The following is a 27,071-nucleotide window of genomic DNA, read 5'->3' on the forward strand; positions in this document are numbered from 1 at the left end:
CTTTGCTGATAAAATTGTAAGCTTTGAATAAAAAGTTTAGCCATAAAACAAACAAACTTGAGTTTGGCTAAGCCAGGAAATGATAAGGTCACACGACAAGTCTACTGGTTAAATTCTAAAAGTATTGGCACAGTGATAGCATAGGGTATATTTGGCTACCACTGTAATACTTGTTTGGATATGTATTTAACACCTAGTCTTTTCATTCTAAAATCATTAAAGCCTCCATAATAAATGAAATCTGAATAATTATAAATCTCATTACCAAACAAATCAAAGAATTTATTTTGTAAATAAAAAAAGAGAAAGAGATTAAATTCATCATGTACTATATGAATTAGTTATACCTGTATCACCATAAAAAAACCTGTTCTGTAACATACTATGCGAGAAAAACTAATGATCAGGTTTAGCTCTAGTTGCATTACATTTTTAACTTAAATATCACATGAAAAAAAATTAGTGTAACATCATTTCTGAAGAAATCTAAGGCTAGCACATGCAAGCTCACATAAGATATAGCATAGATCTATACATTACATATATTATATAAATATAAAATTGTCAACACAACCAAAAAAAAAACATAAAAATTTGTATAACACATTAAGCCTTACTGCTTCAGGCAATTACTTATAAATATCATCTTAACAGAAGGGGACCCCAGGGTTTTACACGATATGGACTTATTTTAAACACATGTATCTACCTTAAAACTTTATATCGATGTTGTGGTACACATATTTGATTATTAAACTAGATAAGGTAATTATTTACCAATACATGACAACTCCATTATTTAGGCTTATGATAACCATCACAAATAATTTCAATTGGAGGACCCCATCATCTGTCCCAAATGTATCGGCCATGTAAAAAGTACTTTTAAACATTGCATTATTTTTCCAGTACTTGTGATTTTGAAAAGCTAAACAAATAATTCAATAGAACCCAAAAAGACAATTCTAAAGATATTACCATTGAAAACGAATACTTACCAGGTCATATTGAAAATCGTTATCAGGATTTTCCCACATGTTGAATGCACCGTTATGTCAATTAAAAAATCTGGATTTGGAAACTGACAGTGATGCCGCTTTCATCAATTTAATTTTCAATCTTTATCCTTCAACTTAAATCTCAAGTTTGAATTCTGGAATTAACCATTTACTTTTCGTAGCAGCTACCCCAGCATCCCTCATCTTTAAAAGTAAAACACTTGTAAATCAAAGCCATCAGTAAAAGTTGCAACTGTGCGTCTTTGGATGAAGTAGGATCCTTACAATAAAAGCGTGCCACCGTATTTTCAAAAGTTGTTTTACACAATACTATTACGTGACACACAGATTGAATGAGTTGTATGAACGAAGTAGTCTTTTTAGCCCGAACATTGTGTATTGGACCGACTATAAATCCCTTTAAATAGCATAATAAATACGTTAGAACAGGTAAAGACGTGCCATAGACATTTCAACTCAGTGCGAGACAAATTACGCCAAATGATGCTACCGTCCGCGGGAAAAAATAGTTCCTCAAATAACACAATGAACTGCTGTGTGGTTTAAATGTCGGAATTAACCAGCCTTAAGATATATGTAAACTTCCAATTTATTTCTTTTGTAAACATATATCAATATATATTGATGCTTGTTGTCAAACACACCAAAGGCGCAAAATAATATGCAGACGCTTCTTCCGCATTGTTGCTAAAAGCCCTATTTCCAAGTCTCGGGCAAAATGAAAAAAAAACAACTACATACGTCGCCAATAAATATATATTGTTGTATCGACATCACGAAAGAAAGCATCAGTTATTTACCCTTTCTCATTTTAACCAATATTTTGACTATTTTATTTTTATTTTGTAAGACGACTTGCATTTCTGCGTGCCAGTCTTCCTTTCCAAAACGGACGCCATTTCCGCTCTATCAAAATGGTACGGGTCGCGGGGTTTATGCGAATTTACGTGTCATATCTGAACTCATATGTAATTTTGAAATCTAAATCCAAGTTGAAAATATAGTGATTGATCACGATTGACTATTTCAAGATCATGATGGAAGCTTTTTTTGGTCTTTTTAACGTTTTTACTGAACACAGTTTCGCATTCACGTTTTTTGTGATAAATGTAAACACACTACTATTGGGTAGTATGTTATTCGTAAACCACATTCTGTGTAAGAAATGAAGTAACCGTTTTATGAAATTAGTGTGACATTGATTTGGCTTGAAATAAGGTATAAATTTGCAATATATGCATGCTGACTTTACCACAGGCACTTGTTTATAAAAGGTTACTATAAATTTGAAGTCTGTACTGTCACAGGCGTCTGAAGTTCTGACAGTAAACCGAGATATAATACCATATAAAAAATTAGAGTATCTACTATAAAAAAAGAACAGGTATGCAACGCCTCCGATGTAAACAATCACTTAAATCTCTGCAAACGGGAAAAATATACGATTTACAATATAATTATTGGTATACACAGATGCCGCTAACATTATTTAACACTCGACAAGCATAAACCATTACTCACTGCGTTTAATAAGTTCTATTTCAGCTAAAAACTTTCTGAGATGGTCTGTCACGTCAACCATGTCGTGAAAATGGCGGACATTGTTATGCAGGTCCGCAGTGAATATCGAGGTAATACTTTTTAATTCATGAAAAAATAAGAGTTATCTGCCCTTTATTTTCAATCGTTTTAAAAACAGAGAAACATGTTACACCAGAAGTATTAAAAATGTTTCAACGACACAGAATATAAATATAAATTGAAAGAATCCATGTGCTTCTAGAGTTCTTTTTTTATTGTCAATATCATGAATTAAAAAGTATTACCTCGATATTTACTGCGGACCTGCATAACAATGTCCGCCATTTTCACGACATGGTTGACGTGACAGACCATCTCAGCAAGTTTTTAGCTGAAATAGAACTTATTAAACGCAGTGAGTAATGGTTTATGCTTGTCGAGTGTTAAATAATGTTAGCGGCATCTGTGTATACCAATAATTATATTGTAAATCGTATATTTTTCCCGTTTGCAGAGATTTAAGTGATTGTTTACATCGGAGGCGTTGCATACCTGTTCTTTTTTTATAGTAGATACTCTTATTTTTTATATGGTATTATATCTAGGTTTACTGTCAGAACTTCAGACGCCTGTGGTACTGTACCTATTAAATCCGAAGGGTTCTGATGTTAATATCGCCTTTCAAGCTGCCTTGTATCTACGTAGTAAGATCGTCAGAAAATTCGGACTATACTGTACCTAGTCCGAATTTTCTGACGATCTTACTATGTAGAGCTTTTGGCGATATTAACATCAGAACCCTTCGGATTATACTGTACCATAGGACCCAGGCACATGCCACATATTTTTTTCAAATTAACCTATTAATTTATATTCAAACGCTTAACGTGGTATTTACAGCACAAAGGTACGACTATGGGCTTGTCTTGTCATATCTCGATATAAATTTCGGATACTAAGTTCGCCTAGTCGGCTTGGCCATTCTAATCAAAATGTCCCTCGGTCTGATTAAGCCCACTAAGGCCAATTCGAGCTACAAGTGAAAGTTAGTTATTCAATAGCAGCAGTCACGTATGACATTCAAAGTATATTATCTTGATGTAAAAGCAATTTCTTGTCTTATACCACTTCCTCATAAATCTAATATTTTAGTATTTGAAATTCTATTGAATAGTGTAGAGAGAAGCTAACATCGGTCATCAAAGAAATGTTTTGGGACAGTGAAAACTTTTAATGCCAATGTTTTGTAAGCATACAATTTATCTTTTCTTCAGGGCGCCCACAAATCTTTCAGAATCAAGATGCGTCTGGCAAAAAAACAGAAGCAGAACAGGCCAGTGCCACAGTGGGTCAGAATGAAGACTGGCAACACAATCAGGTGATTCTTTTTTCAAAGCTTTTATAACACAAATTTGCATGGCAACAAAATCTCGGTGACACCAAACGTCGGAGAATTCCAGTTCCATATAGTAGTGCACTGTAGCCCTACACCAGACATGACGTAGGGCCAGAGAATTGATAAACAAATACAAGCTTAATGATAAAACTTCCACAAGTGACATTAATGCATTCCATCTATACAAATTGCATTCAAATTTAACTTATTATCAGAACACAGGTATACCTTTACTTCTAAATACAGGTAAAGATAGTATAGCACACATACCAAAGTTTTCCTCGAGAGCTTCATGCACATATTTACATGCATATCAAGTAAGGCAGTGGCATGTGCATGGCATATCTGGGTTTTTGGGGCCAATAATTTTCCTAATTAAAGTGGTTTTATTTTCCATCCCGATTCTGCACATGTCCATAGATTGAAGATACAAATTTAGATTCTCAAAACAATTTTTGTTACATAACATTGGCAATAAAACCTCACCATATCTTAATCAACCAACTGTTAATTGTCATGTAAGATCAAGTAAGTTGAGACCCAAAAGTATAGCAATGATATCTTAATAAAATGCCACACTAGTTGATTGCAAGAGTGTTTTTCCCAATAGTATTGCAATAGTATTGCAATAGTGAAAATGCATTCAATCATGCAGTGTGCTTGCACAATATTCTATTGAAGTCGGATATGGTGGATACTTTTGCCATTAAAAATAATTGAAGTGATTAGTGTGAGGGGATTATACATTCAATTAGAAAATTATAATATCTTTTGTTTGTTTTAGGTACAATGCTAAGAGGCGTCACTGGAGGAGGACAAAGCTGAAGATGTAAGCTGGTTTTCACTATCACAACATCATCCGACTCCAGCCTCTTCTGACTTTTGGGAAAAAATTGTTAGTCCGGACAAAATTTACTGGCAGCAAAGCAATTAAAAAATTTGATACGAGTGTGTCAGCAGGCAGCAAATACTGTTAAAGATGCTAAAATATTAATATGGTGTGAGTAGACACAAAATTTACGACCAAAACATTTACTGTAAACATCTGCAGAATAAACCAGTCTTCAGCTATCTAATTTCTTGTTTTGATTAGGGCTATTCCAGTAAAATATCTACCCAATTGAAGGACTCGGAGTTTGTCAAATGGACAGTCCATAGAAGTGATTATATTCCAACGATAAATCATATCTACAAGCCGCATTCTGAAGCACCCAACCAAGTATAGAATTATTTTTATCAAGGCGTTTACGCCTGCCATATTACAATCACCTACGAGTTGTGACGTCACAATCTCTCACTTTCGTTTTCGTTATATTTCCTTTCACAGTTCATTTTGTAGTTTCTTTCGGTTCATATATGATGCAGTTGAACTACATGTATATATTTTTTCTTTTGAATCCTCCCAGAGGATACATATTTTACTGGAATAGCCTTATGAGATATGCTTACACAATGCAGTGTAATTCAAATATTTGTTATACATTTCTAGTTGAATAATGCATTTTTTGTGTGAGGACATTCACGTTATTTTGGATATCTGGTCTGCCGCCTCTGGACACCTTTGTTTTCACAGAAACAGTTGGTAACTTGATTGCAATCATGGAAACAGCTGGCAACTTCATTGTAGTCATAGAAAAATGATTGTAGTCATGGAAACGGGATACTTTGATGCTGTCATTGAAAAAGCTGGAAACTTGATTATTATAATATAATCCGTTGGTAACTTGAGTAGTCAATACTCATGGAAAGAGAGGAAAATTTAAAGTTGTTGCAGAACAGTTGATAACTTGATTGTAGTCAGATTATTAGAATATAATCCGTTGGTAACTTGAGTGTAGTCATAGAAAGAGAGGAAAATTTTATGTTGTTCGTGGAAATGGTGGACAATTCTATGTTGTCATAAAAACAGATAATAGCTTGATTGACTGTAGTCACTGAAACGGAAAATTTTGTGTTGTCGGAGAAACAGTTGGTAACTTGACTGGTTATGCAAACATAATAACTTTAATGTAGTCAAACAGTTGATTAACTTGATTGTAGTCACGGAATTAGTGGATACTTTATGCTGTCGTTGAACGTTTGTAACTTCAATGTAGTCATTGAAACTTTAGTTGCCATAGTTCCTTCATAGTAATCATGGTAAAAAAATTGATTTGATTGTAGTCATGGAAATAGTGAACACTTTTGTTTTATCTTTGAAACAGTTGGTAACTTGATTGTGGTCATACAAACAGTTGGTAACTTGATTGTGGTCATACAAACAGTTGGTAACTTGACTGGTCATACAAATAGTTGGAAAGTCGACGACTGGTCATACAAACAGTTGGTAACTTGACAATGGTCATACAAACAGTTGGTAACTTGACTGTGGTCATACAAACAGTTGGTAACTTGACTGTGGTCATACAAACAGTTGGAAAGTCGACGACTGGTCATACAAACAGTTGGTAACTTGACTGTGGTCATACAAACAGTTGGTAACTTGACTGTGGTTATACAAACAGTTGGTAACTTGACTGTGATCATACAAACAGTTGGTAACTTGACTGTGGTCATACAAACAGTTGGAAAGTCGACGACTGGTCATACAAACAGTTAGTAACTTGACTGTGGTCATACAAACAGTTGGTAACTTGACAATGGTCATACAAACAGTTGGTAACTTGACTGTGATCATACAAACAGTTGGTAACTTGATTGTGGTCATACAAACAGTTGATAACTTGACTGTGATCATACAAACAGTTGGTAACTTGATTGTGGTCATACAAATAGTTGGTAACTTGATTGTGGTCCTACAAACAGTTGGTAACTTGACTGTGGTCATACAAACAGTTGGTAACTTGACTGTGGTCATACAAACAGTTGGTAACTTGACTGTGGTCATACAAACAGTTGGTAACTTGACTGTGGTCATACAAACAGTTAGTAACTTGATTGTGGTCGTACAAACAGTTAGTAACTTGACTGTTGTCATACATACAGTTGGTAACTTGACTGTGGTCATACAAATAGTTGGTAGCTTGACTGGTCATACATACAGTTGGTAACTTGATTGTAGTCATACAAACAGTTGGTAACTTGACTGGTCATACAAACAGTTGGTAACTTGATTGTAGTCATACAAACAGTTGGTAACTTGACTGGTCATACAAACAGTTGGTAACTTGACTGTTGTCATACATACAGTTGGTAACTTGATTGTGGTCGTACAAACAGTTAGTAACTTGACTGGTCATACAAACAGTTGGTAACTTGATTGTAGTCATACAAACAGTTGGTAACTTGACTGGTCATACAAACAGTTGGTAACTTGTCAATGGTCATACAAACAGTTGGTAACTTGACTGTGGTCATACAAACAGTTGGTAACTTGACTGTGGTCATACAAACAGTTGGTAACTTGATTATAGTCATACAAACAGTTGGTAACTTGACTGGTCATACAAACAGTTGGTAACTTGACTGTTGTCATACATACAGTTGGTAACTTGATTGTGGTCGTACAAACAGTTAGTAACTTGACTGGTCATACAAACAGTTGGTAACTTGATTGTAGTCATACAAACAGTTGGTAACTTGATTATAGTCATACAAACAGTTGGTAACTTGACTGTGGTCATACAAACAGTTGGTAACTTGATTGTGGTCATACAAACAGTTGGTAACTTGATTATAGTCATACAAACAGTTGGTAACTTGACTGGTCATACAAACAGTTGGTAACTTGTCAATGGTCATACAAACAGTTGGTAACTTGACTGTGGTCATACAAACAGTTGGTAACTTGATTGTGGTCGTACAAACAGTTGGTAACTTGATTGTGGTCGTACAAACAGTTGGTAACTTGATTGTGGTCGTACAAACAGTTGGTAACTTGACTGTGGTCATACAAACAGTTGGTAACTTGATTGTGGTCATACAAACAGTTGGTAACTTGATTGTGGTCATACAAACAGTTGGTAACTTGATTGTGGTCGTACAAACAGTTGGTAACTTGACTGTGGTCATACAAACAGTTGGTAACTTGATTGTGGTCGTACAAACAGTTAGTAACTTGACTGGTCATACAAACAGTTGGTAACTTGATTGTAGTCGTACAAACAGTTGGTAACTTGACTGGTCATACAAACAGTTGATAACGTGATTATAGTCATACAAACAGTTGGTAACTTGACAATGGTCATACAAACAGTTGGAAACTGGACTGTGGTCATACAAACAGTTGGTAACTTGACTGGTCATACAAACAGTTAGTAACTTGACTGTGGTCATACAAACAGGTGGTAACTTGACTGTGGTCATACAAATAGTTGGTAGCTTGATTATAGTCATACAAACAGTTGGTAACATGACTTGTCATACAAACAGGTGGTAACTTGACTGGTCATACAAACAGTTGGTAACTTGACTGTGGTCATACAAACAGTTGGTAACTTGACTGTGGTCATACAAACAGTTGGTAACTTGACTGTGGTCATACAAACAGTTGGTAACTTGACTGTGGTCATACAAACAGTTGGTAACTTGACAATGGTCATATAAACAGTTGGTAACTTGACTGTGGTCATACAAACAGTTGGTAACTTGACAATGGTCATACAAACAGTTGGTAGCTTGACTGTGGTCATACAAACAGTTGGTAACTTGACAATGGTCATACAAACAGTTGGTAGCTTGACTGTGGTCATACAAACAGTTGGTAACTTGACAATGGTCATACAAACAGTTGGTAACTTGACTGTGGTCATACAAACAGTTGGTAACTTGACTGGTCATACAAACAGTTGGTAACTTGACTGTGGTCATACAAACAGTTGGTAACTTGACTGTGGTCATACAAACAGTTGGTAACTTGACAATGGTCATATAAACAGTTGGTAACTTGACTGTGGTCATACAAACAGTTGGTAACTTGACTGTGGTCATACAAACAGTTAACTGCTCATACAAACAGTTGGTAACTTGATTATAGTCATAGAAACAGTTGGTAACATGACTGTTGTCATACAAACAGTTGGTAACTTGATTGTAGTCATATAAACAGTTGGTAACATGACTTGTCATACAAACAGTTGGTAACTTGATTATAGTCATACAAACAGTTGGTAACTTGATTATAGTCATACAAACAGTTGGTAACTTGACTGTTGTCATACAAACAGGTGGTAACTTGATTATAGTCATACAAACAGTTGGTAACTTGACTGTTGTCATACAAATAGTTGGTAACTTGATTATAGTCATACAAACAGTTGGTAACTTGACTGTGGTCATACAAACAGTTGATAACCTGATTATAGTCATACAAACAAGTGGTAAATTGACTGTGGTCATACAAACAGTTGGTAACTTGATTATAGTCATACAAACAGTTGGTAAATTGACTGGTCATACAAACAGTTGGTAACTTGACAATGGTCGTACAAACAGTTGGTAACTTGTCAATGGTCATACAAACAGTTGATAACTTGATTATAGTCATACAAACAGTTGGTAACTTGACTGTGGTCATACAAACAGTTGGTAACTTGATTATAGTCATACAAACAAGTGGTAAATTGACTGTGGTCATACAAACAGTTGGTAACTTGATTATAGTCATACAAACAGTTGGTAAATTGACTGGTCATACAAACAGTTGGTAACTTGACAATGGTCGTACAAACAGTTGGTAACTTGTCAATGGTCATACAAACAGTTGATAACTTGACTATGGTCATACAAACAGTTGGTAAATTGACAATGGTCATACAAACAGTTGGTAACTTGATTATAGTCATACAAACAGGCGGTAACTTGACAATGGTCATACAAATAGTTGGTAACTTGACAATGGTCATACAAACAGTTGGTAACTTGATTATAGTCATACAAACAGTTGGTAACTTGACTGGTCATACAAACAGGTGGTAAATTGACTGTGGTCATACAAACAGTTGGTAGCTTGACTGTTGTCTTGTAAATTTTTCTTGATTGAAGTCTTGAAATGACTTGAATGTAGTAATCTTCACAAATGAGAAATTTAAATACTTTATTCCAAACAAAATCGTGTAAATGCACAATTAGTATCTGTAACATTCAATAATAAAGTGCAATATTTTTAAAGACACCAGCAGCCAGATCACTCCCAACATTATTTCACTTCACACCATCAAATGGTAAATTTCTGAATGAGTTTCATGATTTTCAGAAGTTGGACTCTAATTACTTTCATATAAACACTACTTTCACTTTAATAAATATTAGCATGGCTCTTTGCCTCATTAACATTACTCCGTCATCAAGGTGGTTTAAATACTGTAACAAAACTTTACATTTGCATTTCAAAGGAAGTAACCTTAAAACTGCATTTGTCAAGTACATTTACTTAGTTTCATATGAAATACTGGCTTGATTTTAAAGTGCAGCCTTAGATGTTCTGTACAGTGACAATGACAATCCGGGTCTGTTTACAAATGTCAAGCTCATTTGTCGGTGTCCTAAGAGTGTCCAATAATCATGCACCAGTGAATTTTCCCAGGAACCATGAGGTTTTGTTCCTGAATTCCAAAACTGACTCCGAGGAACTGACAGGTTGTGTCAGGATGGTGATCTGTCCACAAAGATTGGAGAGTCTGACTTGGTTTGTATCATATGTCCGCCATGTTTCTGCCAAAGTTCTATAGCTTGTATTACAAGGACATCCCCACTATCCTCTGGGATCTGAAACAATAATGACTCTTGTATAACCATGTCCTAAAAAATCAGGTTTAACCACCATCCCATCGGTCTAAAATCTACAAACACAAGACAATTTGGCAAATTACCATTCCCCACTGGAAGGTGAATTGGATGCAAATAATTCAAAGATGATAAATTTGTGTAGGAACTTAAATTTTCACACTTTCATTTGGTGGTTTAAATGTAAATAAATTCAGAAATATCCTTAATTTTAGTAGGTGATGTTAGAAGTTTGATGCCAGTAAACCCATACCCCAAGTAAGATGAACCCATGACCCAAGTAAAAGATGAACCCATGACCCAAGTAAAAGATGAACCCATGACCCAAGTAAAAGATGAACCCATATCCCAAGTAAGATGAACCCATGCACCAAGTAAGATGAACCCATGACCCAAGTAAAAGATGAACCCATATCCCAAGTAAGATGAACCCATGCACCAAGTAATATGAACCCATATCCCAAGTAAGATGAACCCATATCCCAAGTAAGATGAACCCATAACCCAAGTAAGATGAACCTATATCCCAAGTAAGATGAACCCATAACCCAAGTTAGATGAACCTATATCCCAAGTAAGATGAACCCATAACCCAAGTTAGATGAACCCATGACCCAAGTAAAAGATGAACCCATATCCCAAGTAAGATGAACCCATGCACCAAGTAATATGAACCCATATCCCAAGTAAGATGAACCCATATCCCAAGTAAGATGAACCCATAACCCAAGTAAGATGAACCTATATCCCAAGTAAGATGAACCCATAACCCAAGTTAGATGAACCTATATCCCAAGTAAGATGAACCCATAACCCAAGTAAGATGAACCCATGACCCAAGTAATATGAACCCATATCCAAAGTAGGTTGAACCCATGCCCCAAGTAAGATAACCCTATACCCAATTAAGCATTGAACTGCTTTCATTTGGAAGTTATGGGCTGATGAATGCCAACTGGACAAAAGCAAATTTAATTGCCTTTGTTCAGTTGGCATTCATCAGCCCATAACTTCCAAATGAAAGCAGTTCAATGCTTATATTTACATTTGACAACGAATTTGAAAGACTGTATCAAGGAATTTTACTCTGATAATGAATGAACAACTTATTATAGTCAAAGACGGAACAGCCTTTTCAACAGCCATATTTCGTTATCGCCGACGTGACAATTATGACGTCACTATAATAATGACGTTATAATAAAGATTTGGAAGTTATGGACTCATAACTTCCAAGTGAGCTTGGTAAAGTTATATAGTGGGGCTGCAGTGTAAATGTAAATATAGTAAGATCAACCCATATCCCAAGTAAGATGAACCCATGCCCCAAGTAAGATAACCCTATATTCCAAGTAAGATAAACCCATGTCCCAAGCAAGATGAACCCATGTCCGTAGTAAGATGAACCGATATTCCAAGTAAGATGAACCCATGTGACAAGTAAGATGAACCCATGCCTCGAGTAAGATGAACCCATACCTCAAGTAAGACAAACCCATACCCCAAGTAAGATGAACCCATGCCCCAAGTAAGATGAACCCATACCCCAAGTAAGATGAACCCATACCTCAAGTAAGACGAACTCATGCCCCAAGCAAGATGAACCCATGTCTCAAGTAAGACGAACCCATGCCCCAAGCAAGATGAACCCATACCTCAAGTAAGGGTGAACCCATGCCTCAATTAAGATGAACCCATACCCCAAGTAAGATGAACCCATGCCTCAAGTAAGATGAACCCATGTCCCAAGTAAGATGAACCCATACCCCAAGTAAGATGAACACATACCCCAAGTAAGATGAACCCATGCCCCAAGCAAGATGAACCCATGCCCCAAGTAAGATGAACCCATGCTTCAAGTAAGATGAACCCATACCCCAAGTAAGATGAACCCATACCCCAAGTAAGATGAACCCATACCTCAAGTAAAATGAACCCATGCCCCAAGTAAGATGAACCCATACCCCAAGTAAGATGAACCTATACCCCAAGTAAGATGAACCCATACCCAAAGTAAGATGAACCCATACTCCAAGTAAGATGAACCCATGTCTCAAGTAAGATGAACCCATGCCTCAAGTAAGATGAACCCATACCCCAAGTAAGATGAACCCATGCCTCAAGTAAGATGAACCCATGTCTCAAGTAAGATGAACCCATACCTCAAGTAAGATGAACCCAAGCCCCAAGTAAGATGAACCCATACCTCAAGTAAGATTAACCCATGTCCCAAGCAAGATGAACCCATGTCCCAAGCAAGATGAACCCATGCCTCAAGTAAGACGAATCCATGCCTCAAGTAAGATGAACCCATGCTTCAAGTAGGATGAACCCATGCTCCAAGTTATATGAACCCATGCTCCAAGTTAGATGAACCCATGCCTCAAGCAAGATGAACCCATGTCCCAAGCAAGATGAACCCATGCCCCAAGTAAGATGAACCCATACCTCAAGTAAAATGAACCCATGTCTCAAGTAAAATGAACCCATATCTCAAGTAAGATGAACCCATGTCTCGAGTAATAAGTTTCAGTGAGAAGAAGTGCAGTGACATACTTTTGAAATATGACTTTACCTACAATGCCCCAAATATGAAGTTCTATTGATAAGTAGTGTAGATTAGAAGATAGAGCCTGGACAAAATAAAGTAAAGTAAGACAGCCACAAGGCAAAGCTGGAATTCCTCCTCCCAGGTTCCCATTGCAGACTAATAATCATGACACCATTTGTTAACAATATTTACATCCACAACAATTATATATCCATTAATGTAAAATATGTTTGATGTTGGGGTCTGATGATACAAAAGCTAGTTGGCACTGTAAGCACCTCTTTTTTTTTGGGGGGGGGGGGGGGGGGAGGAGGATTTATGGCCATGGATTCCACCACCTTACAAATCATGTCCTCACTCAAAAATGTTCTAACTCTCCATACCTATTATTCAGTAATGAAAACAATCCACACAAACCTTTCTTGTCTTTGCCAAAAGTCTCATTTCATTTTAGCAAATGTGCATGGACTATCTTTGATATTTCACATTATAATGGTTTCATAAACAGAAAACATGCAAAAAAGAACATTTATAGGCTGTAAGTTATTTTCTTAATTATCAAAAAGAGAAAAACTGGGGAAAAACACATATCTGTACTTACTTTAAGAAGGTAGTTCACCATGTCATCTCGACTGTTCATGCTCAAGAGCGGGCGTTTGAAGGTCAGGAATATAGACACTGCCACATAGATAAGTATACTACAAGAGCCTCCAATAACCTTATCCCAGACTCTGTCAACAACAACAACACTTTGTATTATTTTGAATTAATTAGAAACACATAAGATACATTAATATACTTCCAAACTTTTTTAAAATCTATATTAATGAGATATATTGCATGCATTCAAAATTTCAAGCTTCAATTTATCAAACTCCTGGTAAACCTAAATTGAATTTTGAAATAATGAATATAAAAGAAGTTTTTCTGATGATTTATGTAAAAATAGCATAATATATGGAGTACATCTGTCAAAACAAGAAGGTTTAGCAAGAAATAGAAAACAGGATGAAGTTTCTTCAAACTGATCTCCTGAATATATATAATAGTGTATTAATTTTTATTTCTCTCTGTACAACTACGACAGGAAATTCAAATCTATATCTTCGCATCACCAACACAAAATGCATATGATACATTGTGCTAATAAATAGATATATAGCTTAGAAACACAAATGACGAAGGAAGACAACTTTTTGTCTCGTGCCCTGACCGGGCCTCGAACTCACGATCTACGGCACCCAATCGCCTAGCCAGAAATAAGAGGCCCATGGGCCTTAACTGTCACCTAAATTTTGATATATTTTGGCAGATTTGATTCCTGTGACCTTGAATTTGAGGTCTATGTTGTTCACCCCAGCATGCTACAGACCAAATATCAGATTTTCCAAGTGAGTTGGTTTTGGAGAAGAAGACTTTAAAAGATTTTAGCATATTTGAGCCTAGTGGCTAGTAGGTCATTCATTTGAACAATATCTGTAGCCCTTCACACCAGCATGCTAAAGGCCCAATAACAGGCATCTGGGCCTCTTAGTTATCGAGAAAAGGTCCTTTTATAATCTTAGCATATTTGACCCCTTTGACCTTGAATGAAGTTCAAGGTCGTTCATTTGAACAATCTTGATAGCTCTTACCCCATCATGCTACAGGCCCAATATCAGGTCTCTGAACCTTTAGCTTAATGAGAAGTTATTTGAAGATTTTAGCATATCTGACCTAAATCATTTGAACACTCTTTATAGCCATTCACCCAAGCATACTTAAGGCCAATATTAGGTTTCTAGGCCTCTTGGTTATTCAGAAGAATTTGAAAATGTAAATAGTTAATGAATGGATGACAGAGGATGCACTACGATGGACGAATGGCGATTAGGATAGGTCACTTGAGACTTTTATCTCAGATGACCTAAAAATGTCAACAAGGTACAAATCTAACGAAATTAAATTATTACATTTAATTGAATTGGAATTGTTTAAAGGTTCCAAGATTTTCATGTATATGAATGATGCAACTTACTAATACTGAATTACATTACAAGACATTGAATGATTCAACATTGTACATACTAAGGCCTGGTGTCAACGTAGAGTCAAACCATCGACAAAGAGTCAAACCAACTATCAAAGTTCAACACCAGCAAGAGATCCAGAGGGATATTGGTACCCACCATTGAATTGATTCTATGTTAGACTGATCTTTTCTCTACTTTTCCCTTCTTCCTCTTAACTATTTGGTAGCAAGGGGATCCTATGTATGAAATCTAAGAAAGATCCAAAAGAACTTTCTGAGAAACTTTCAAAATTCAAAATGGCTGCTTGTCAGCATTTTTGTTTTCTGCAATCAGACTAAAAGTTTGATATGCACATCTAGAGACCAAGGAGAACATACATGTACCTGTGAAATTAGACAAAGATCCATGAAGAACTTTCTGAGAAATAGTGAAAATAGTGATTGATAAGATGATGGAAGGATGAACCATGGACAAAGGGAGATTTAAATAGCCCACCATGTAATGATGGTAGGCTAAAATACATAGTGAGCTAAATAATCTATCAAAGCTAAGACCATTTGTTGTTGACCTGAATGAGTCAAACCTCTCCTTAATCGAACCACAGTGCAACAAAGTCCAGGCCAGATAAGTGGAAGAAAATTTAAAATTATCACAGCCTTGACTTAAAGTGGACATTTATATATTTAATGATATAGTATATATAAGAACCTTTCAAATGATGTATCAGGGAGGACATTAGAAAAGCATCGCCTATACCAGTCGACCAGGGGCAGACAACTCCAGACATCATGTTTATTGAGGTGGTTGACAAGGCGCTGGTCATTATCTTCCCTTTTTAGGTACTGAATGGTCTTTTCTGGCTGTTGAGATAACAACAAACATATCGTTATGTGACCATTTGAATATTATAATATTAACCATCTTTATATATAACAACTGAGTCGACTGTGTGAAAATATCCTAGTCAAAATCATATCTGTGTGTATTTTTTTTTTTAATTTGTACAAAACATATACTTGTATGTTTTAAATTTCTGTTTAACAATTATATTGATAATTTAAACATAAGTGACATTAACTGAATCCTGAATGACGCAGATTGATGTTCCACAAAATGAATAACTATTCAAGGGTTTTATGCTGTCCTTTAAAGTATTGCATTTAATAATAGCAACATACAGTGTATTTGCAAAAAGTACAGAAATTACAATGATGACCTACCAACTGTTGAAGGGACTCCTTACACTTGCTGAACTGTGTGTAAAACTTTGTAGTAATCCAGTACCCATCCACATCGTCCTCTACTATACCACTTACTGAAGTACCCATGGAAACAAGAGCTTGATTCTCTGGGTTGTTCTTGAGAAAAAGAAAAGTGTTGTAACAATACGAGGTCCACAATTCTGTTAAGTTGTGATTTTCATATAAATCATAACAAGACAGAAATCAAATAATAGTATCAACTAAAATTCAGGTATTAATCACTGACTAGTGAGTGGGTATTGCATTGTTTTACAGTTCATTGACAATTAGAGTCATTAAGGGTCAACTATTGAGTGGGTAACTCATTCTTTCTTTTAACAGAAAGCACAAGTCATCAATTAAGCTATATGACAATACAACAGTGAGCTCTGTGAGTAAGCACCAGTCGTCAAGTTAAGTGACAATACAACATTGAGCTCTGAGTAAGCACAAGTCATCAAGTTATGTGACAATACAACAGTGAGCTCTGCGAGTAAGCACCAGTCATCAAGTTAAATGACAATACAACAGTGAGCTCTGTGAGTAAGCACAAGTCATCAAGTCATGTGACAATACAACAGTGAGCTCTGAGTTAGCACAAGTTGTCATGCTCCGTAACACTACATAATAAGGGTATGCCAATACAGTATATTTGTTCCCTTACATACCAAATCATGATCCTCAAATGACAGCATGCCTGTTTGTAGAAGAAACATCTTTGTGTAAACTTCTCCTGGGGGAGTGTGACTGTCAATTCTCCTCATAATAACAAGAGCATGGTGGAGATCTTCATACTGCTGACGACGCTGACTCATCACAAAATCTGTAGATTTGGAATTTGCTGGAGTAATCCCTGATTAAAAAAAATATATATATTACAACAAACCCAACCAAAACAGAAGTAATACATAACCAGACATAATATATCTGGAGAGATACCAACAAGAAATTATACCAGCTACCTACAATTATCTTTTTTTCAACTCTAATACAATGATTATATATGCTGCCTGAAGATCTGTACCTAAAATGGCTTTCCACAAATGAATCCTATACATGGCTGGGACTTGGAATCGTAAAGAGAATTGTCTCAGCTTCTCAATGTTAAGTGGTTGTTCTTTAAGAAGAATCTCCAGGGATTTCTTTTCATCCACCCCTCCAATGCCAAACTTTTCATAATAGTAAGTCCGGAAGTTTCTTTCATCATGGCCAGCCATCTGAAAAAAATGGAGAATTCATTAATTAATTAGAAGCAAAGTATAAAACTTAGTTCACAAAAACAATCAATATAATCAATGTCAATATTTCAAAGTTTCCCAAATGGAATGATCTAGAGTCCACCATTTTCCTAAATAAACTCTTAACTTTTCCTGGTTCTTCTTTGACAATACCAATATAATAACTTACTCTGTATTTTAAGTCCAAATACAAATAAAATGTACCAACGTTCCAACAGTCCAAGTAGTTAATTATTTCTTTATCTTGTACATGTTCTTTAGTTACATAAATAAATATATGTCTATGATATCAATAGACAGACGAGATCATAGCCCGTGGATTAACCATCAAGTACCGCCTCATTTAACTGTATCCGTTTAGTTCATAAACTACAGTCAGAAAGCATACAACATTTTCAGTACCTGCATTGTACAGTAGGCCTAGCTTGGATATGTACAGTATCTCAAATGCTCATTTGTCAACAATGTAACTTAAGAAAGACCATTCTCCAGATCAAATGTATTTCAACCAATCGCATTCAAAATTAAGTCACAAAACCACCGTGTTTACTAGAGGCAATGCATCCTCTCATTCTCATGAGGAGGTCACTTCAACACTGATACTTCTGACATTTTCTTCGTTTAGAGTTATCTCCCCCCATCAGTTCGGACTCTCTCTAGATTTGTAATACCTACGAATGATAACATTAGAGATATCCGGCAATAATAGGATGGCGGAAAATTTGAGAAATGAGGGAGAGAAGAGATTTTGTTATGCAATTTTCAAGCAGATGACATGTAAGCAACCCATATTTCATTACACATTGCTAGATTCATAACTCGTCCAACCTATTTTCTAGTTGACAGTACAATATTTTGACATGAACGCATTGATCGTCTCTTAATCCTAATCTCCAATAATTATCTGGCAGATGATGAGCGTACAAGAAAGTTTCTAGTGATCGATCTATTGTAACCAATGGAACAATGGAACTAACATGGAGTGTTAGATTATCTTAAATGTCGATTACATCACAGGGGTTTGTTATGATAATGATACTAATAAAAATAGCGCGATATCAATGTAACGTTAAATTCATATTAAAATTTTTCATCCAAATGGTTCTGATGTTTAAAACTACCTCGTGACGATTATGACAAGATCGTCGGAATATTTGAACTTTTCAAACTTCTATTATGATAAATAATTAGAAGTATTTTTTCTAGGTGGATTATCCTGATTTTCTTTAGTTGCTTTGAGGTCTGAGAGGGACATGTCTGATGAGAGTGATGATGAATTAATAGTACTACCTCCCTCACCTGGAGTTGCCCAGCCTTCTTCGTCAGCTATTCACGATTTCGTCACTGAAGCATCATCACAGAGGACCTCCTCCAACTTAACGTTTGGGCGATCACTTCAGAGCCTCTTTCGACAAAGAGAGGGATTTTCAGGACCTAGAAATGATGACCCCCCTTTACCTTCGTTGGTCATACCAGAAGGAAATGTTCTGGTTCCCCATGAGAGTGGAAGTAATGTTGCGGTAATACAGCCATTAGTTGATCAGGTATCTATCGTCTTATACTATAGCTAGTATAATCTGCTAAATTCACAATGAAATGTAAATTTAAGGAGGATACTGGATGTATCAATAGGATGTTTTCATTGAGAATTTTAAGCAGAAAACTTTGAAGTTTTATTATCCCCCGCGAAACGCGTTTGCGGGGGATATTAAATTGGGTCCGTGTGTCCGTCCGAGATTCTTTTCCGGGCTATAACTCCATAACCGTTCAACGCAGCTCCTTGAAAATTTCTGTATATATCAGACTAGTGCCCTAGTTGTGCCTTTGGTATTGCGGACCTTCCATTTTCGGTATTTTTTCTGTCACCATTGAAACTTCATAAAAAATACCAAATTACTGTTTCCTTTTGTTTCTGGGCTATAACTCCAAAACTGTTCAACGCAGCTGCTTGAAACTTTCTGAATATATCAGACTTGTTGTGCCTTTTGCTATTGCGGACCTTCCATTTTCGGTATTTTTTCTGTCACCATGGAGACTTAATCCAAAACACCAAATTACTGTTTCCTTAATAACTGTTACTTTGAGCTTGATATATACATGTATTTGGGTTTTCATACCAACTGCGGAGCACGGGGGATAATGCCAAGCTTTGCGGCTCCTTGTTACATATATTATTAAATATATTGATAAAGGACAAAGAAATTGAAACTGAAAAATAAATAAACATAAGTTTTATAAGATGATGGTTCATGATCCTAGTTTTGTCAAGGATATATTGCAGGCTTGCAGCTGTCACCAATTGTAGACGACACACCACAATATTCCTTTTTTATTCAAATTAGTGTGGGTTGTCAAGAAATACATTTCACAGATCCTTACTGACCTTAGTTTCAGACGTCTATTCAGAATCAACATGGGTTACCATAACAGCTAAAACAAACAGCATGCATTTTAACTTTTACTGATATACTGTAGGGTATAAAATCACTCTCTTACAGTACAACATAGCAACACCTAGGCACCTGAAAATTGAACTCCCCACATTTACCTCATGCTGTGCTAGACCCAATCGGGCTATCGCATCACCCGTGTGATATTTTTACATAATCTGGTCGGATTCTATCACGACAGACTGGCAAATTGGCATAGATAAGCCTAAAGGATACACTAAATATTTCGAAAATAATTAGCAATAAGTTAATGATGCCCATAGATAATAAAGATAGGGACATTGTAAAGAACCCCCAGAGTGGTGTAATGTCAAGTGGTCGTGAATTAAGAAGACAATTAATAAATTTTAAACTACCAGTTATAATAAACCCAAACAGTGTCACATGGACAACAGCAGTCACAGATCAAGGTAATTGATACATAATAAAATAAAAGGTAACAGACATCCTATTTAAATTCACATGGTCAACATGTAGAAAAATATCCTGTAAAATGATCGATGCTATTATAAATGATATTTAAGAAGCAAAAATGCTACATCTACATGTATATCAAAATATTACGAAAAAAAAAATATTAAAAAAAACTGTCAGCAGTCAGACATGCCAATATGCTAAAATAATCATGATAAAATAATGAAATATTTCAGAAGTGTACATTTAAATTTTGTGTTTTAATTGTACATTTATGTTTCTTAAAGTATGATATTGAATATGATATGGACATACACGTACTTGTAGCCTAGCAGTGTATACATACCCGCTTTTTATAAACTATTAATAAATCTATTCACTAATAGAATTTCCTCACGGAATATGTTAAATATTTTATCAGATTGCCTCGATCTGTAACTTTTTCTAAACAAAGATGTTTTTGTGTCCTCAGGTTGTAGTAGATGTTGACAACAGCTCCCGTGACAGTGATGTGGTGGAGATACAGTCTGGAAGTGCAGAAAACTCAGACTTTATAGAAGATGACACTGACTCAGAAAATGAAGTAATTGAAATTCTATATCAAGTGAGAACGATTTACAAATGTTTGCATAGATTTAATTGCATCACAACAGTTTTGACAGGAAATAAACATGAAGTAATGAAATTGCAATCGTAGTAGAATTTATAAGTTAACTGCATACACACTTTTATTACATTTTTACCAGTGAAATATCAAAAATTATTCATTCTATAAAAGTGATATTTTTCACTAGTGAAGAATATCATATTTTTCACTAGTGAAAAATATCACTTTTGCTGATTTGACCAATCAAATTAATGATTAGAAAATACCAAAATAATTGACCAATCAGAAAGCCCGACATATATGTCAGCACCTGGACAGGGGAAACTACTTTTTTTGTTTACAAATTATCGCTGTAGTCCTAGTTAGCATACGGGGTAGGGTTTTCGTTGATAAAAAATGTAATAAACAGAATATCTAACAGTGTCTTCAGTATAACCAAATATATTTCACTCGTGTGGCTAATATTTTGATATTTTTCACTCGTGCTGCGCACTCGTGAAAAATATCAAAATATTAGCTCCACTCATGAAATATATTTGGTATTACTGAAGACACTGTTAGATATCCTCTATGTATATACCCAGTAGTCTGTATAAAATCTATGATCCAGTGAACCTTCAATTCAGATTCCCTAATTTACGCCCCACTTCAGTATTTACATTAAAAACACTTGATTCGGTCCTAGTTATGTAGCATATATTAATTTTCATACAGATTGTTATCTGTTTGCGGCATAACTGTATAGATAGCATTTAGACTGGCTTCAAAAATCATCGTGTATTAAATACGCTTTATATTTAGGCAATTTTAAATTGGCTAGGGTATTTTGATGCTGAAAATATTTTGAAACATTTTTACAAAGGGTTCTTAAAAGGTATGAAACAGCAAGAAAATTTTGCTGATCCATGAATATCCCTTTAATTCGGTGACATGTATTTTGATGTGTTTTACAGCCAAAGCAGACTGTTTCTCCCAGCAAATAGTATGTGAAGATAAATGGATGGACATTCTTCCCAATTCCCATTAAAATACTGCTTTAATTTACAGATATCTGGGAAAAGTGTAGAAAATAACAATTCAGATCTACAGCAATGAGCTGGTGATTCCAGTTTATTTTTAATTAGAATTTGTACAGACCAGGTTGAAACCATTTATGTACAAATTCAAATGATGCTTCTATCCACTTTTTCAGACTGTTTTGCATATATATATTGTTTATATGTTTATATATATATTGTTTATATGATATACAGGAAGAGAGATCTGACACAGAAACGCTTCTGCCAAGTAGTCCTGCTGATCTTGAGGAAAATGAACAACAGGCAGGTCCCTCCTCTGGTCCAACAGCAGCAAGTGTACCCCCAACTGGTCCCTCTGGTCCAACAGCACCAAGTGTACCCCAAACAGGTCCCTCTGGTTCAACAACACCGATTATACTACAGACTGGTCCCTCTGGTCCAACAACACCGAATGTTGCACCCTTGAATATCACTTCCAACTCTTCACTCCTTGGAACCTCTGCTGTGAGAGCTTTGTCTACCACTCATGATTCCCCAGCTGATTTCCGGTCACCCAAACGAAGGAGAATGGATTCCAGTGAGACAGGGACCACAAGCGGAGCGGGTCCGACTGCTTGTACAGATGATGATGACGATGATGCAAATGTAAGCCAAGAAACAGTTAAAGACAGGCTTACTAGACTTAAACATTGATAACATGGAAATATTTCAAATTCATAGAATAATCATAGGTCTTAAGGCTTGGACCCTTGGACCCAGTTTCCCTTGTATTCATTAATTGAAGGAGATACTTTTTTTTCAATTAAAGATTGCTAGTGACACTTGAGTCAGACCTCAATTTCTTGAGGTAATAAATCTTGAAATGCAATCATTATGTGTCTTAAGATATGTGTTTAAAGTATTTTTATATTATTGTCTCCTCTTATCATGATCTTGACACATAGTACTATAATAAATCTTGCAATACACTATTTATCCAAGGTAGATTATCTGCATGCGGTAGGTTAGGAAAGGAATAAAAAAAAATCATCTGTCTAACAAGTGGACCTTTGTTTTAGACTTGTCCCATCTGTTTTGAGGAGTGGACGACATCTGGTTCCCACAGACTGGCCTCTCTCCGATGTGGTCACTTGTTTGGACATAGGTAAGAACACAGAAACAAGCTGTAGCAAGCCACTGAGACTTGACACTGTTGTGATCAAGATGGCAACGAAGTCCAGGAGAGCTATAACTTTACCACTCCAGGCGTCATTGTAAGCATCCGTAGACAGTTGGGTTAAAGTGTTAATGAAAGTGTTGTGTCAATTCTAATAAGGATACAGATTAGGTATTTTTGTGTTCTTTGTGATCTTTCCATTGGTACTCTATTTGCGGAACTGTTAACCTTGGCCGTAAACTTTGACCTGTTTTAAACAAACTAATTCCCATTTTCAACTCGCTCTCTGAGCTATGTTGTCTCTTGCTGACAGCTCTTGTTTCTTCATTTTTGTATGGGGCCGTGGTGGCCGAGTGGTTAAGGTGTCCCGACACTTTAACACTAGCCTTCCACCTCTGGGTTGTGAGTTCGAAACCTATGTGGGGCAGTTGCCAGGTGCTGACCGTAGGCCGGTGGTTTTTCTCCAGGTACTCCGGCTTTCCTCCACCTCCAAAACCTGGCACGTCCTTAAATGACCCTGGCTGTTAAAAGGACGTTAAACAAAAACAAACCAAATTCTTCATTTTTGTAAAAATAAAACAATAGTCAACCTAAATATATTCAAAATCAAACGTAATTTTAATTCTGACAAAATTAGATAAAGTTTGAACACAAATTTGTGATGGTATCTTAAAGTTACACTAAAATTGAAATATTCTACAATTTTCTTACTGGTAAACAACTATGAGAATTCTATTTCAGGGACCCCATAGCTAGCTACATAAAAAACATAATCATTTTTAAAATGAATGCTCTGTCACTTTGTTATCTACTGACATCTCACCTTGGATTTGTAGCTGTGAGTGTACCAGATTATAGTCATTGTTTTGATAGGGTTACTGTCAGTATACCTATATCCGAGATGATGAGTTTATTTTATAAGATATCAGTAATACCTATACACTCGAAGAAGGTGATTTATCTATTATTAGCTTTGTAAATTTACAGAAAAAAACTCATGATTGAAATGACAAATGTTGATATAATTAATTTTGTTGAGCATTGAGCTTCATTAAAATGTAGTAACCAAAACTCCATATGTAGATATACATTAATTCTATCAATGGCCTAAAGATCAGAAAATGGTAGGGGAAATGCATGGCCAGACCGGGTTCGAACCTGGGACCTCCAAACACTAGCCGGATGCTCTACCAATTGAGCTACCTGGTCGCTGGCGTTCATCCCAATCCAGTTCCGCTACAGTTATACAATGTACAGGTATACACATTTTTGACGAAAAGGGATAAAACAATAAGTTGAAAACCTAATGTTAGGTACTTTTCTGTAGAAAATGTTGTTAAGATGTTTGTGTTTGTACTCCAGTTGTATAGACAAATGGTTGAGGGGTCAGGGCGGAAAGTGTCCCCAGTGTAACGCCAAGGCCAAGAGACAGGACATCAGACTATTGTACGCCAAGGCTATCAAGGTAGGACCTTTTAAATTATATCAACCTATAGTACAGACTATATATCTAATTAACACCATCAAATGAAACAGTAACAGACATTACAGCGTCCTAGTATTGACAGTTTTAAGACCAAAAGTTACATACAAAACATAGATAAACACAAAACATAGATAAACACAAAACATAGATAAACACAAAACATAGATAAACAATAGAATTTATCAGGATGCAATCAATTATTTATTCATTTTAAATTGAAAAGATAAGATTAAAATCTCAAACCTTTGTTGGGTGGTAATCGAGTAAAGTATGTAACTTTTGGTATTGTATAAAGATATGCAACAGCCTGTTATGGTTTCCAATTGATTACACTTCTCTATGGTGGAGATATGGCATCTTTAGTTACAGAGGTTACATTGATCAGGTACACAGATGGGCTATAACAGAGGGTACATAGGATCAGGTACACAGATAGGCTATAACAGAGGATACACAGGATCAGGTACACAGATGGGCTATAACAGAGGGTACATAAGATCAGGTACATAGATGGGCTATAACAGGGTACATAGGATCAGGTACATAGATGGGCTATAACAGAGGGTACATAGGATCAGGTACATAGATGGGCTATAACAGGGTACACAGATGAGCTATAACAGAGGGTACACAGGATCAGGTACATAGATGGGCTATAACAGAGGGTACATAGGATCAGGTACATAGATGGGCTATAACAGAGGGTACATAGGATCAGGTACACAGATGGGTTATAACAGTGGGTACATAGGATCAGGTACACAGATGGGTTATAACAGAGGGTACACAGGATCAGGTACACAGATGGGCTATAACAGAAGGTACATAGGATCAGGTACATAGATAGGCTATAACAGAGGGTACATAGGATCAGGTACACAGATGGGCTATAACAGAGGGTACATAGGATCAGGTACACAGATGGGTTATTACAGTGGGTACACAGATTGGTTATTACAGAGGATACACAGGATCAGGTACACAGATGGGCTATAACAGAGGGTACACAGGATCAGGTAGTCAGATGGGCTATAACAGAGGGTACATATGATCAGGTACACAGATGGGTTATTACAGTGGGTACACAGATTGGTTATTACAGAGGGTACATAGGATCAGGTACATAGATGGGCTATAACAGAGGGTACATAGGATCAGGTACATAGATGGGCTATAACAGAGGGTAAACAGGATCAGGTACATAGATGGGCTATAACAGAGGGTACACAGGATCAGGTACATAGATAGGCTATAACAGAGGGTACATAGGATCAGGTACACAGATGGGCTATAACAGAGGGTACATAGGATCAGGTACACAGATGGGCTATAACAGAGGGTACATAGGATCAGGTACATAGATAGGCTATAACAGAGGGTACACAGGATCAGGTACACAGATGGGCTATAACAGAGGGTACATAGGATCAGGTACATAGATGGGCTATAACAGAAGGTACATAGGATCAGGTACACAGATGGGCTATAACAGAGGGTACATAGGATCAGGTACACAGATGGGCTATAACAGAGGGTACATAGGATCAGGTATACAGATGGGCTATAACAGAGGGTACATAGGATCAGGTACTTAGATGGGCTATAACAGAGGGTACACAGATGGGCTATAACAGAGGGTACATAGGATCAGGTACACAGATGGGCTATAACAGAGGGTACATAGGATCAGGTACACAGATGGGCTATAACAGAGGGTACATAGGATCAGGTACATAGATGGGCTATAACAGAGGGTACATAGGATCAGGTACATAGATGGGCTATAACAGAGGGTACATAGGATTAGGTACACAGATGGGCTATAACAGAGGGTACACAGGATCAGGTACACAGATGGGCTATAACAGAGGGTACATAGGATCAGGTACATAGATGGGCTATAACAGAGGGTACATAGGATCAGGTACACAGATAGGCTATAACAGAGGGTATATAGGATCAGGTACATAGGATCAGGTACACAGATGGGCTATAACAGAGGGTACATAGGATCAGGTACATAGATAGGCTATAACAGAGGGTACATAGGATCAGGTACATAGATAGGCTATAACAGAGGGTACAAAGGATCAGGTACACAGATGGGCTATAACAGAGGGTACATAGGATCAGGTACACAGATAGACTGTAACAGAGGGTACATAGGATCAGGTACACAGATGGGCTATAACAGAAGGTACATAGGATCAGGTACACAGATGGGCTATAACAGAGGGT

The 27,071-nt window shown here is 36.4% G+C and overlaps 3 protein-coding genes across 7 annotated transcripts in view; 1 reads left to right on the forward strand and 2 right to left on the reverse strand.

The window, feature by feature from the left end:
• LOC117336185 (cytosolic carboxypeptidase 2-like) overlaps nt 1–1,475 on the reverse strand; it is a 148,417-nt gene extending 146,942 nt beyond the window's left edge. For both annotated transcript variants that reach the window (XM_033896624.1, XM_033896604.1), the window contains exon 1: nt 999–1,475. In XM_033896624.1, coding sequence (XP_033752515.1) covers nt 999–1,037 — 39 coding nt within the window. In that variant the 5' untranslated portion in view covers nt 1,038–1,475. The remainder of the gene's footprint in view (nt 1–998) is intronic.
• Nucleotides 1,476–9,953: 8,478 nt separating this feature from the next.
• Nucleotides 9,954–18,340, reverse strand: LOC117336163 (TBC1 domain family member 7-like). 3 transcript variants are annotated; one of them, XM_033896553.1, is made up of 7 exons: nt 18,252–18,340; nt 17,488–17,680; nt 17,132–17,316; nt 16,443–16,580; nt 15,931–16,082; nt 13,812–13,941; nt 9,954–10,641 (listed from the first exon to the last, which is right to left on the reverse strand). In XM_033896553.1, exons 2-7 carry the CDS (start codon nt 17,678–17,680, stop codon nt 10,519–10,521), a joined length of 921 nt encoding a protein of 306 aa, XP_033752444.1. In that variant the 5' UTR covers nt 18,252–18,340; the 3' UTR covers nt 9,954–10,518. The 3 variants fall into 3 exon arrangements, with proteins under 3 accessions (XP_033752444.1, XP_033752443.1, XP_033752442.1); XM_033896552.1 differs by having other exon boundaries at nt 18,243–18,340; XM_033896551.1 differs by having other exon boundaries at nt 18,104–18,333.
• Nucleotides 18,341–18,395: 55 nt separating this feature from the next.
• LOC117336069 (E3 ubiquitin-protein ligase RFWD3-like) overlaps nt 18,396–27,071 on the forward strand; it is a 39,469-nt gene continuing 30,793 nt past the window's right edge. The window contains exons 1-6 of one of the 2 annotated variants that reach the window (XM_033896432.1): nt 18,396–18,478; nt 18,908–19,245; nt 21,038–21,169; nt 22,426–22,836; nt 23,250–23,335; nt 24,710–24,812. In XM_033896432.1, coding sequence (XP_033752323.1) covers nt 18,955–19,245; nt 21,038–21,169; nt 22,426–22,836; nt 23,250–23,335; nt 24,710–24,812 — 1,023 coding nt within the window. In that variant the 5' untranslated portion in view covers nt 18,396–18,478; nt 18,908–18,954. The remainder of the gene's footprint in view (nt 18,479–18,907; nt 19,246–21,037; nt 21,170–22,425; nt 22,837–23,249; nt 23,336–24,709; nt 24,813–27,071) is intronic. The other variant, XM_033896433.1, reaches the window with a different exon arrangement.

This window comes from Pecten maximus, chromosome 10 (genome assembly GCF_902652985.1).
Source record: "Pecten maximus chromosome 10, xPecMax1.1, whole genome shotgun sequence".
Taxonomy (NCBI): domain Eukaryota; kingdom Metazoa; phylum Mollusca; class Bivalvia; order Pectinida; family Pectinidae; genus Pecten; species Pecten maximus.

What these genes read in the sequence shown, in the direction of transcription:
- LOC117336163 (XM_033896551.1), bottom strand. An exon ending in TTTGTGGAAAGCCATTTTAG is followed by an intron (nt 17,317 to 17,487) that starts GTACAGATCTTC and finishes TTTTTTAATCAG; the next exon opens with GGATTACTCCAGCAAATTCC. An exon ending in TGGTGAACTACCTTCTTAAA is followed by an intron (nt 10,642 to 13,811) that starts GTAAGTACAGAT and finishes TTATTGTTTCAG; the next exon opens with ATCCCAGAGGATAGTGGGGA.